The sequence below is a fragment of the Styela clava genome, chromosome 7 (assembly GCF_964204865.1).
Source record: "Styela clava chromosome 7, kaStyClav1.hap1.2, whole genome shotgun sequence".
Lineage (NCBI taxonomy): Eukaryota > Metazoa > Chordata > Ascidiacea > Stolidobranchia > Styelidae > Styela > Styela clava.
Genome location: NC_135256.1, coordinates 21863414 through 21875748, shown reverse-complemented (window position 1 = coordinate 21875748; position 12335 = coordinate 21863414). Strand labels below are relative to the sequence as shown.

The 12335-nt window shown below is 34.3% G+C and overlaps 1 protein-coding gene across 1 annotated transcript; it reads left to right on the top strand.

Annotated features, from left to right (window-relative positions):
- Positions 1 to 5071: 5071 nt before the first annotated feature.
- Positions 5072 to 12116, top strand: LOC120328540 (putative oxidoreductase YrbE). The gene is made up of 9 exons (XM_039395058.2): positions 5072 to 5570; positions 5675 to 5798; positions 5971 to 6041; positions 6424 to 6532; positions 6823 to 6944; positions 7124 to 7210; positions 8380 to 8516; positions 10030 to 10195; positions 10852 to 12116. Exons 1-9 carry the CDS (start codon positions 5474 to 5476, stop codon positions 11010 to 11012), a joined length of 1074 nt encoding a protein of 357 aa, XP_039250992.2. The 5' UTR covers positions 5072 to 5473; the 3' UTR covers positions 11013 to 12116.
- The last annotated feature ends 219 nt before the right edge of the window (positions 12117 to 12335 follow it).

Sequence of the window (12335 nt, the reverse complement as noted above, 5' to 3'; positions counted from 1 at the left end):
GCGGAAAGACATGTGAGTTATGTTTGAAAAGTGCATAAATTTACGATTTTTCACCTATGACGATATAGGCGAAATAGGCTTTTTTCAGCAATGGATTACACATAATTTTAAAATTTTGTACCCATCGACTTAAACTGTATTGTGTAGAGTGTATGAATCTTTTTTATATCAATCAATTAAAATCTCGCCCCTCTTGGGCGGAAAGACATGTGAGTTATGTTTGAAAAGTGCATAAATTTACGATTTTTCACCTATGACGATATAGGCGAAATAGGCTTTTTTCAGCAATGGATTACACATAATTTTAAAATTTTGTACCCATCGACTCAAATTGTATTATGTAGAGTGTATAAATCTTTTTTATATCAATCAATAAAATCTCGCCCCTCTTGGGCGGAAAGACATGTGAGTAATGTTTGAAAAGTGCATAAATTTACGATTTTTCACCTATGACGATATAGGCGAAATAGGCTTTTTTCAGCAATGGATTACACATAATTTTAAAATTTTGTACCCATCGACTCAAATTGTATTGTGTGGAGTGTATGAATCTTTTTTATATCAATCAATAAAATCTCGCCCCTCTTGGGCGGAAAGACATGTGAGTAATGTTTGAAAAGTGCATAAACTTACGATTTTTCACCTATGACGATATAGGCGAAATAGGCTTTTTTCAGCAATGGATTACACATAATTTTAAAATTTTGTACCCATCGACTCAAATTGTATTGTGTAGAGTGTATGAATCTTTTTTATATCAATCAATAAAATCTCGCCCCTCTTGGGCGGAAAGACATGTGAGTAATGTTTGAAAAGTGCATAAACTTACGATTTTTCACCTATGACGATATAGGCGAAATAGGCTTTTTTCAGCAATGGATTACACATAATTTTAAAATTTTGTACCCATCGACTCAAATTGTATTGTGTGGAGTGTATGAATCTTTTTTATATCAATCAATAAAATCTCGCCCCTCTTGGGCGGAAAGACATGTGAGTAATGTTTGAAAAGTGCATAAACTTACGATTTTTCACCTATGACGATATAGGCGAAATAGGCTTTTTTCAGCAATGGATTACACATAATTTTAAAATTTTGTACCCATCGACTCAAATTGTATTGTGTAGAGTGTATGAATCTTTTTTATATCAATCAATAAAATCTCGCCCCTCTTGGGCGGAAAGACATGTGAGTAATGTTTGAAAAGTGCATAAATTTACGATTTTTCACCTATGACGATATAGGCGAAATAGGCTTTTTTCAGCAATGGATTACACATAATTTTAAAATTTTGTACCCATCGACTCAAATTGTATTGTGTAGAGTGTATGAATCTTTTTTATATCAATCAATAAAATCTCGCCCCTCTTGGGCGGAAAGACATGTGAGTAATGTTTGAAAAGTGCATAAATTTACGATTTTTCACCTATGACGATATAGGCGAAATAGGCTTTTTTCAGCAATGGATTACACATAATTTTAAAATTTTGTACCCATCGACTCAAATTGTATTGTGTAGAGTGTATGAATCTTTTTTATATCAATCAATAAAATCTCGCCCCTCTTGGGCGGAAAGACATGTGAGTAATGTTTGAAAAGTGCATAAATTTACGATTTCTCACCTATGACGATATAGGCGAAATAGACTTTTTTCAGCAATGGATTACACATAATTTTAAAATTTTGTACCCATCGACTCAAATTGTATTGTGTAGAGTGTATGAATCTTTTTTATATCAATCAATAAAATCTCGCCCCTCTTGGGCGGAAAGACATGTGAGTAATGTTTGAAAAGTGCATAAATTTACGATTTTTCACCTATGACGATATAGGCGAAATAGGCTTTTTTCAGCAATGGATTACACATAATTTTAAAATTTTGTACCCATTGACTCAAATTGTATTGTGTAGAGTGTATGAATCTTTTTTATATCAATCAATAAAATCTCGCCCCTCTTGGGCGGAAAGACATGTGAGTAATGTTTGAAAAGTGCATAAATTTACGATTTCTCACCTTTGACGATATAGGCGAAATAGACTTTTTTCAGCAATGGATTACACATAATTTTAAAATTTTGTACCCATCGACTCAAATTGTATTGTGTAGAGTGTATGAATCTTTTTTATATCAATCAATAAAATCTCGCCCCTCTTGGGCGGAAAGACATGTGAGTAATGTTTGAAAAGTGCATAAATTTACGATTTTTCACCTATGACGATATAGGCGAAATAGGCTTTTTTCAGCAATGAATTACACATAATTTTAAAATTTTGTACCCATCGACTCAAATTGTATTGTGTAGAGTGTATGAATCTTTTTTATATCAATCAATAAAATCTCGCCCCTCTTGGGCGGAAAGACATGTGAGTAATGTTTGAAAAGTGCATAAATTTACGATTTTTCACCTATGACGATATAGGCGAAATAGGCTTTTTTCAGCAATGGATTACACATAATTTTAAAATTTTGTACCCATCGACTCAAATTGTATTGTGTAGAGTGTATGAATCTTTTTTATGTCAATCAATAAAATCTCGCCCCTCTTGGGCGGAAAGACATGTGAGTAATGTTTGAAAAGTGCATAAATTTACGATTTTTCACCTATGACGATATAGGCGAAATAGGCTTTTTTCAGCAATGGATTACACATAATTTTAAAATTTTGTACCCATCGACTCAAATTGTATTGTGTAGAGTGTATGAATCTTTTTTATATCAATCAATAAAATCTCGCCCCTCTTGGGCGGAAAGACATGTGAGTAATGTTTGAAAAGTGCATAAACTTACGATTTTTCACCTATGACGATATAGGCGAAATAGGCTTTTTTCAGCAATGGATTACACATAATTTTAAAATTTTGTACCCATCGACTCAAATTGTATTGTGTAGAGTGTATGAATCTTTTTTATATCAATCAATAAAATCTCGCCCCTCTTGGGCGGAAAGACATGTGAGTAATGTTTGAAAAGTGCATAAATTTACGATTTTTCACCTATGACGATATAGGCGAAATAGGCTTTTTTCAGCAATGGATTACACATAATTTTAAAATTTTGTACCCATCGACTCAAATTGTATTGTGTAGAGTGTATGAATCGTTTTTATATCAATCAATAAAATCTTGCCCCTCTTGAGCGGAAAGACATGTGAGTAATGTTTGAAAAGTGCATAAATTTACGATTTTTCACCTATGACGATTTGGGCGAAATAGGCTTTTTTCAGCAATGGATTACACATAATTTTAAAATTTTGTACCCATCGACTTAAACTGTATTGTGTAGAGTGTATGAATCTTTTTTATATCAATCAATTAAAATCTCGCCCCTCTTGGGCGGAAAGACATGTGAGTTATGTTTGAAAAGTGCATAAATTTACGATTTTTCACCTATGACGATATAGGCGAAATAGGCTTTTTTCAGCAATGGATTACACATAATTTTAAAATTTTGTACCCATCGACTCAAATTGTATTGTGTAGGGTGTATGAATCTTTTTTATATCAATCAATAAAATCTCGCCCCTCTTGGGCGGAAAGACATGTGAGTAATGTTTGAAAAGTGAATAAATTTACGATTTTTCACCTATGACGATATAGGCGAAATAGGCTTTTTTCAGCAATGGATTACACATAATTTTAAAATTTTGTACCCATCGACTCAAATTGTATTGTGTAGAGTGTATGAATCTTTTTTATATCAATCAATAAAATCTCGCCCCTCTTGGGCGGAAAGACATGTGAGTAATGTTTGAAAAGTGCATAAATTTACGATTTTTCACCTATGACGATATAGGCGAAATAGGCTTTTTTCAGCAATGGATTACACATAATTTTAAAATTTTGTACCCATCGACTCAAATTGTATTGTGTAGAGTGTATGAATATTTTTTATATCAATCAATAAAATCTCGCCCCTCCTGGGCGGAAAGACATGTGACTAATGTTTAAAAGTGTATGTTTTACGATAGTTACCTTTATAGTAATTACTCGTGCTGCATTTTTTTTGTTTAAAACTCATATTTATAAGCTGTTGTTTGATGATTCGCACTTTACATTTTTCTGGCACGCACTTATTGTTCCAATTTACAGAAATAACGTATATAACTTTATTTTTGTATTTTTGTCCTCATTCGCTTCCTAATTGCGTATGGAAATTTAGTCCCGCCTCCGATTCTGATATGATATTTGAACTTTTCGCTTGGTTGCACACAAAGGTCACCGTGAGAGTCACTTCACAGTGGTAGTAAAACTCGAACTACGGCCTAGCAAAATCCGGCATGATTCAGTCTTTCCTCGGAGTATTTACGAGGCCCTGTCGGTTTCTACCGGTTTTGGGCGGATTGGTCATTGTGAAGTGATGTTCAGATGTTAACATGACACAATTGCGGTACCGACTAGATAAGGCTGTTAGATAGGGCGTTTCTCAATGCAATGCAACAATGGCAGAATGGGTTCGACTTTGGTTCCCAGTCTGCCAGTGTTTGTGTCGTCAATGTAATTTTATTGATTCAAGGTGATACGGTATACCGGGTACCTAACGTTTACTGTTTAATGTTCAGACAGTTGGAACAGGCTGACAGGGTTTGAAAGCTCTTTGTTTTAATACGGTAATCTATTGCAGTCGTGCGGGACGGGATGGTCGTCAGGTCGTGTTGGCGGCATCGGCGTCGAAAATAGGATTAGGATTTACATATTTATCCCGGGGGAGAGGAAAGCCGATAAGACGGCTTATCCATATGGCGAACCACGGCCTCTCGTGAGTCTCGTCCGGTTACCATTCCAGGTCGGGTATGGGATTAGTTAGGCTATATTGTTTGTTTTCGGAAGCATGGACTTGGTGGTGGAGGAAGCCGTAACCGACCAGCGGTTACGTGAACCACCCAACGATGGCGAGGAGTCCAGCAATCCTCTCGCACATAACCATACCTGCATGGGATTCGAACCTGCGAACCCAGGCAGAGTAATTAGAGGTGCGGTGGTGAGCGTATTCCTAACACTTAGCCCGTTGAGCCACACCGCCGCGTAACAACTCCAGAATTTTTAATTATTTGTTTTTACCAATCATTTTATTGTTATGCTGCTTATGGAGTCAAAATAAACTTATCAGAAATCGGTTGCTGGTCGTTGAAACAAATAGAATTAAAGAAATATAAACAGCTCACATAAATGATAGACAACGGAAAAAAAAGGATATAAACTGCTTTGACATTTTGCTGTTCTGGTACCATGCTGGCCAAGTTAGCTGCCATTCATATTTTACATACTCACATCATGTGACACCAGGAAAGAGGAAATGGTCGGGCATTTATATGAAACTACCTTACGGTTACACCTCGTACATTACAGCATAGCGCAATGATTTGTTTTCTATGTATTTGTAAATTCATTTCAAAAACATATTAAAAGTTATATTTTTATTTAATTTCAGTAATCTTTTTCAAATCCTATAACAGTATATCAGGTCCTGCAGGTATGGGGTCATTTGCTGGTAATAGAGTGTCTCTTGCTCTGTTTGGGCTTGGAAGAATGGGACTGATACATTTTGAAAATCTACAGAAGAATCCAAACGGTAAATTTATCTGAATGAAATAATTTTTAACAATTGTATTTTATTTCAGTACAGTGTATTTGAATATTTATATCAATTTAGAATGTCATGTTTTATATTTTTAGTTCGACTTAAATACTTGGTGGATCTCGACCAAGAAAAAGCCAATAACTTGAAGGATTTTCATCATCTTGATGAAACAAAAGTGATTCTTCCACAAGATGATCATTTTGTATTTGAGGATCCCAAGTATGTTTTATTCTAAAGATTCCATTTTATCCTGGAGTCACTGATGAAAACTTTATTTTTTCGATTGAGAATAGGACATTGATGATTTCTCACAGATCTATTCCTAATATTCCATAAGTAATGTTTTATTGTATGTGGTTATATTATATTAACTGATATTTATATTACTCAGTGTTGATGGAATTATAATATGCACGCCCACGGATACACATGTTCATATTGCTATGGCAGCAATAAAAGCAGGTATGTCAAAAATTAAGTTGACTAGTTTTGGGAGTGCTTCAGCTAAACTTCACGAAAAACAAAATATCTGCTGAGCGTTTTTCTTTAAATTGTAGAAGTCTATGTTTATTACATGCCTCATAAGGGGTGTATGGGTGAAAATTGTGTCTGATCTGCTTATAACTTTCAATCGTAATATATTTGTTAGTTCATTGATGATCAATCATCATTATAGAAACAAATAGGATGTCAGTCTGTGATGGCGGAAACGTCTCATATTTCCGAATGTGGTTTAAAATGTTGTCTTTTATTCAATAAATATAGAATAAAAGGAAATATCATAATGATGCATGTTTATCTGATAATAGGCCATTGGCACAAATCACTTCCGACTCTTTTAAAGGTAAAGGAGTTTTATGTGAGAAACCTTTGGCGATGACAATTGAATCAACTTTAGAATGCTACAGAGAAGCAACCAAGGGGAACATACCGCTTCTCTGCGCATTTAACCGGTGCTTTTCCATAATATATTTAGTATTCAGCTCATCATTATGAGTTATATAATATTAATCAGATGTACGCAACAGTTAATTTTTTGGTTACTCTATATAAAATCAGATCTAATTATTTTAGAAAGGCTCAACTTGATATAGCTTGATCCAGCAAGCTTGATTGGCTAAGACTGAATCATTTAGTAGATGAAGACTCGTAGAATATAAAGAAGACTCTTTATATTTTATTATATAATAAAATAATTGTATTTTGCAATACTAAAAATAAATATGACTTTTGAAATAAACAGACGCTTTGATCCTCAAATTCGAGACATGTACAAGAAACGTGATATTATAGGACAAGTACAAAGCATAAAAACATGTTCGAGAGATTCTCCAAGACCACCAATGTCTTACATTAAGATTTCAGGTAAAACCTCGTTTATGTTTTCTATCATGTTGGAAATTTTATTATCCTGATATAGTGGAATGATATATTTACTGCATAAAGTTGCTTTAATAAAATACTTCATATTTTGGAATTTTACGTAATTCAAAAATGTTATCACCTTTAATATATTGAATGATATTCATTTATATTTAATTCAGGTGGAATGTTCCATGACTGTGCTGTGCATGATTTAGATTTGATAAGGTGGATGATTGGTGAAGAACCAATTTCTGTATATACTGCTGGTATGTATTTCTTGGATTTGGCATTCATGTCAAAATATAACCAGATTCGTATATTATCCACCATTCTTCATTTATCCATTATAAGTGTTTGGGTGTGTATAAACAAGCTCCTGATGCTAGAATTATTTTAAAAACATACATAAATCACTCAATAGGATGTCATGACTTTTGGGATTTTGTTTATATTTTCTCCTATCCTAATTTATGCATTATTGATTATGAGTATAAATTTAGGAAGAGGTGAGTTTTAAAGATACAATATAAACTAATGAACTTGATATCAGTAGAATGAGTAGAAGTTAAATATATATTGTTATATGGACACTGTGTGCAAACAAAGTTGTCTATTACATCATAGGCTTGGTGTTTGTTTTTTGGAGTCAAAAGTGCTCAAAGTCCTCATGTATTGTATTATGTATGTTTGGACTATAAAATGAAATATGTATTACATTTTACATGAGTCATCCCTAGCACTGAATCTGTCTGAAAAACATATTTATCTTTTCACAGCATTTCGCAGCATACGCTCAACGGCTCATATCCCAGAAATTGCTGCACTTGGGGATATTGATACCGGTGACCGTACATTTGAACCCACGTACATTTGAACCCATGCGTATACACACGGGTTCAATCTATATGCGGGTGCTAAAACCCATGGGTTAGTATGGGTTCAACTATCCAAAAACAAAAAAAATTCCATAGGTGCAATAGCATACAGGTGCAATTGTCATGGGTTCAAATGTAATGGAACCATTGATACCATATTTGTTGTACTGAATTTTCCATGTGTCATAAATAATGTGATAGGTTGTCATGACGTTTGAGATTTGGTTTATATTTTCTTATCCTGTGTTTGTGCATTAATGATTATGAGTATAACACAAAATTGAGGAGAAATTCATGTGTGTAGTTTTTAATGTAAAGATACAATATGAACTTGATATTAGCCGAATGAGAACTCAAATATGTATTGTGATAAGGCCACTGCATGCAAACAAAGTTGCCCATTACATCATGGGCTTGGTGTTTGTTTTTTGGAGTCAAAAGTGCAAAGTCCTCATGTATTGTATTACGCAATTTAGTTATAAAATGAAATGTAGATTACACTTTACATGAGTCATTCCTAGCAATGAATCTGTCTGAAAAATTTATTTATCTCTTCACAGCACACGCCCATATCCCAGAAATTGCTGCACTTGGAGACGTTGATACCATATTTATTGTACTTAAGTTTCCAAGCGGAGTGATCGCCCATATTGATTTATCAAGAGACTGCAAATACGGCTACCATCAGACTTGTGAGGTTTGTTATTAAATGATAAATGCGTGACAGCAAAATTAAATAAATGTTAATATAGACTTATGATGAATTGGAAAGTCTGACATATAATATTTTGCACTCATTGGTTTTCGAAATTCAAGGTTTTTTAATAAATTTATTAGCATAGGAGATAACAGAGTACATTTTATGATATTTGTGGAATAAACTTTGGTTGAATGAGCTCATTGTTGTTGGCTTTTTAAAAGATTTGTTTATAAATCAATCGTAAATTTTCTCCAGCACCACAGCCCAGATTGTTATACCATTTTCTCAATTTTATCAAAACATAAAGCCATTCTGTGGAACCTTCGTGAGCTTTGAGTAACTGTGCAATTGGTAATTGTTGGGTGATGGTGTTTGATAGTTAAGTGGAAAATTTAAAAAGATGGTATAGCCAGTGAGGCGTAAATGCCTAGCTTCTAACAATGGTTACAATAAAACTCCTGAATTTCTTTCCATCAAAATTTGCTTCCTATTTTGTCTTACTTGAAACTATATTTCGACTATGTCTCTGAAACTGACTTTGCCAAATATCAACTGAACTTACAAACAATATAGAGCAGGAGGCACCAACCCGTTGCCCGCAGGCACCAAGTCGCCCCAGGGACCATGTGAGTCGCCCGCAGGTCTGTTTTGAAATAACTCAAATAACGGCGCTTATCAGTAAGCTCCATCTATTAATTACTTATCGATCTTAAGATCGGTAAGTATATTGATAGGTATTTGTCTGTATGTATGTCTGTGTGTGTGTCTGTTAGATGCACGCGAGATTGAATCTGCTCCAGATTTTGCATGTGCATTCATCTTATCTCGGACCAGAAGCCTATTGATTTTGGGCGAATTATGTCGTATAATTAGCGAGTTATCAATCAATTATTGATATAGTGATCTAGATTTTTGTAAAGCGAGAGAATTTTGAAACCCGCCGAGTGTATGTGTGCGATGCGCAGTGCGCAAGTTACAAGAGCGGATGAATCGAAACTACAGTTTCTGTTTTGGGGGATCCCCTAACTATCGATCGATAAGTCTTCGGTTTCCAACCGATATTCTCGTTTTATTCTTGCTATTCTCGTTTAAACCTTATATGAGAAATGGAATAGACAATATAATAATTAATAATTATTGTAACGGTCAACCTTTTCTATATGTGATCGAAATGTCACGTGTCATTCCAATTATGACATCACACACAATAGATCAGCTGGAGCCATGCGTGTCGTTCATTTCTAACCTTTTTTAATGGAACTTGGACATGTCAAGTGTTGTTGAGCAATGTTCAGCTTAAAATTGTAACACTGCTAAATGACCTCCACCTCAAAGCCAATTAGAGCATGTCACACTTTAGGGCTCTAGTTGACACAGAAAGTGTTGTGGTGTATGAACAGCCGCTTCGATCGGTACCAAAAAAGTAGCCCTCTGCTCCATAAAGGTTGGTGACCCCTGGTCCCTGATATAGAGTAGCTCTTCGAAATAGTGTTTTATGATTGATTCACAGATGTTTGGTGAAAATGGAAACCTAATGAGCGACAACCCATTCAAATCTGCAGTTCATTTTGCCGGTGTTGGAGGAACAGTTAATGATGTCATACATCATTCATTCAAGCAGAGATATTCAGAAGCATACCAGGAAGAAATTGCCCATTTTGTTGCATTGCTCACAGGTGAAGAATGCAAATGACTGTTTTTGATATGATTGATATTATCAGTCATCTATGTTTCATTTCAATCTACAGCCCCAAGGAGAAATGTGTGTGTACCAGATTAGGATTAGGCCGTAATTTTATTCCGATTTTCCTTATTGTAGTTCTATTACGAGTTTGGGGACTGTCTGTGTTAGCCAAGCGAATATATCCCCTGCCCATAGCCATAGGTTTCAGTTCCTTCACACAACTTGATGTAAAGCAGGCGAACAAAATTAGTTACCTCCATATTAGTACACACACTTCTGGAGCGCCAAAATTTCTACACTTGTTGGGTCTGTAACAAATGAAATTGCCGTCATAAAAGGAATCCTAAATTGCAAAATATTCGGATATAGAAAAATATGCAACTATGGACTATGCAAACACTTCCACTTGTGCTGCTACATATCTGGAATCGAAGCATTTGGTGAAGTATACTCATCAAAAATTGCAAAAAATTTTCTAGATAATAAATCTAGTGTGAATTTTACATTAGTTTTCTAGCTTCTTGGAAGGTAATAAAAAATAAATAAAATAACTGTATACCTACTTTTGGGCCACCCTGAACTTTGAATATTTTATATGTAAGATTCCCACTGTTTTATCTCTATGTAATTGAGCATTTTATTATTCAGGTCAAGTAGACAAATGCTGTGTATCACCGAATGACACACTTCGAGCGACTTTCCTCGCACAAGCTGCTGAAGATTCCTGGAAGTCCGGAGAAGTTGTTGATTTGAAGGAACATTTTCAGAAAATATTCAAAAATAATTCCAATGATCCTTTGCTTTGGTAGAAGCAGCGCACTAAAAGTATGCAAGGGGGTGTCCGAAGTATTTTAAAAAAAATGTAAACTTACTACTAAAAAGTACAAGTTTATAAACATTTAGTTCAAAATTGTTCATTTCATTAGGACATATTTTAGTAATACACACTTTTTTCATGATGGATAAAGTATTTTTTACATAGTCTGTTCCTTTACGAATGTTCACTTGTTATTGTCAAATCATGAAACTGTCTGATATAAGTTACCTGAACTGATGCTGATGAAAATACAACAACGCACTCACTTTTATTTGTTATAAATTTATCTCTAAAATAGATCTTCAATTTTTTCTCAGTGACATATGTATCACATTTCAATTTTTCTCGCACTATCATTTGGGAATGTTGATTATTCAGAGTTGTCATTATTTGAAATCTAACCTGTTGTATTTAAAAACGTTATTATAAAATCATTGTTATTGTTGAACATTCATTTACGTTATTCATCATCACTTGTAAAATAGTATTAATAAGCGATGAAGTAAACAAATTTAAGATTTCATTGTTCTGTTATTAGGCAGAGTTTGATCCAATGTCCATATTTTCCCTCGCTTGTATGCCATTTTCAATCTATGCTGTTTAAACATTTTTCGCCCAATTTGTTAATTGTGGGTTTTTTGTCTTGCCCAGGCAAATAGATAGTGAAGCAGCTTTTCGATTCGATACTATGCATTGAATAAGCCTAGTTAATAAAACTATTTTTGCAGTATATTCTGACCATTATATTTGAATTGGTATATTTTTTTGGGGGAGCCTTCTTGAATATTTATTGTTGCACTTGCACCATTTCTTATTTTCTGCCTGTTTTTAAATAATTTGCACGAAAGCAAGTACATAGCTTCATTGACAAATGCTTGGAGATTTTTCAGTACATTTGCAATTGATGTGTTCGAATCATATTGCTAGATTAGCATGTTATCGTAAATTTGTAATGTATGCTTCATGTCACTTCTATTTTTATTGCTCATATAAATACATCAATGCTAATTTATCCTTAGCATAAAAAATATTCCAAAAGCGAATTGAATGTTACCAGTATCAGCTCGGAGAAAATAAATTTTGCTGTACAATACAATGCTGGATTATCATAGAACAGTGAGTATGGTCCTAGGGTGCGAGAGGTCACAAAATGGAATCGAAAGTTTCCATACAACGGCTTCTGAAACGGTCTCCGCGTTCGTTAAAAAGGCCTGATTTTTCACGTTATAATAATTTTTTCTGCACTATGCCGGAAAAGATAACTGCCCAGCTGCTCGCAAGAAATGCCACAAGGTTGGTCATTTTTATTCTGTTT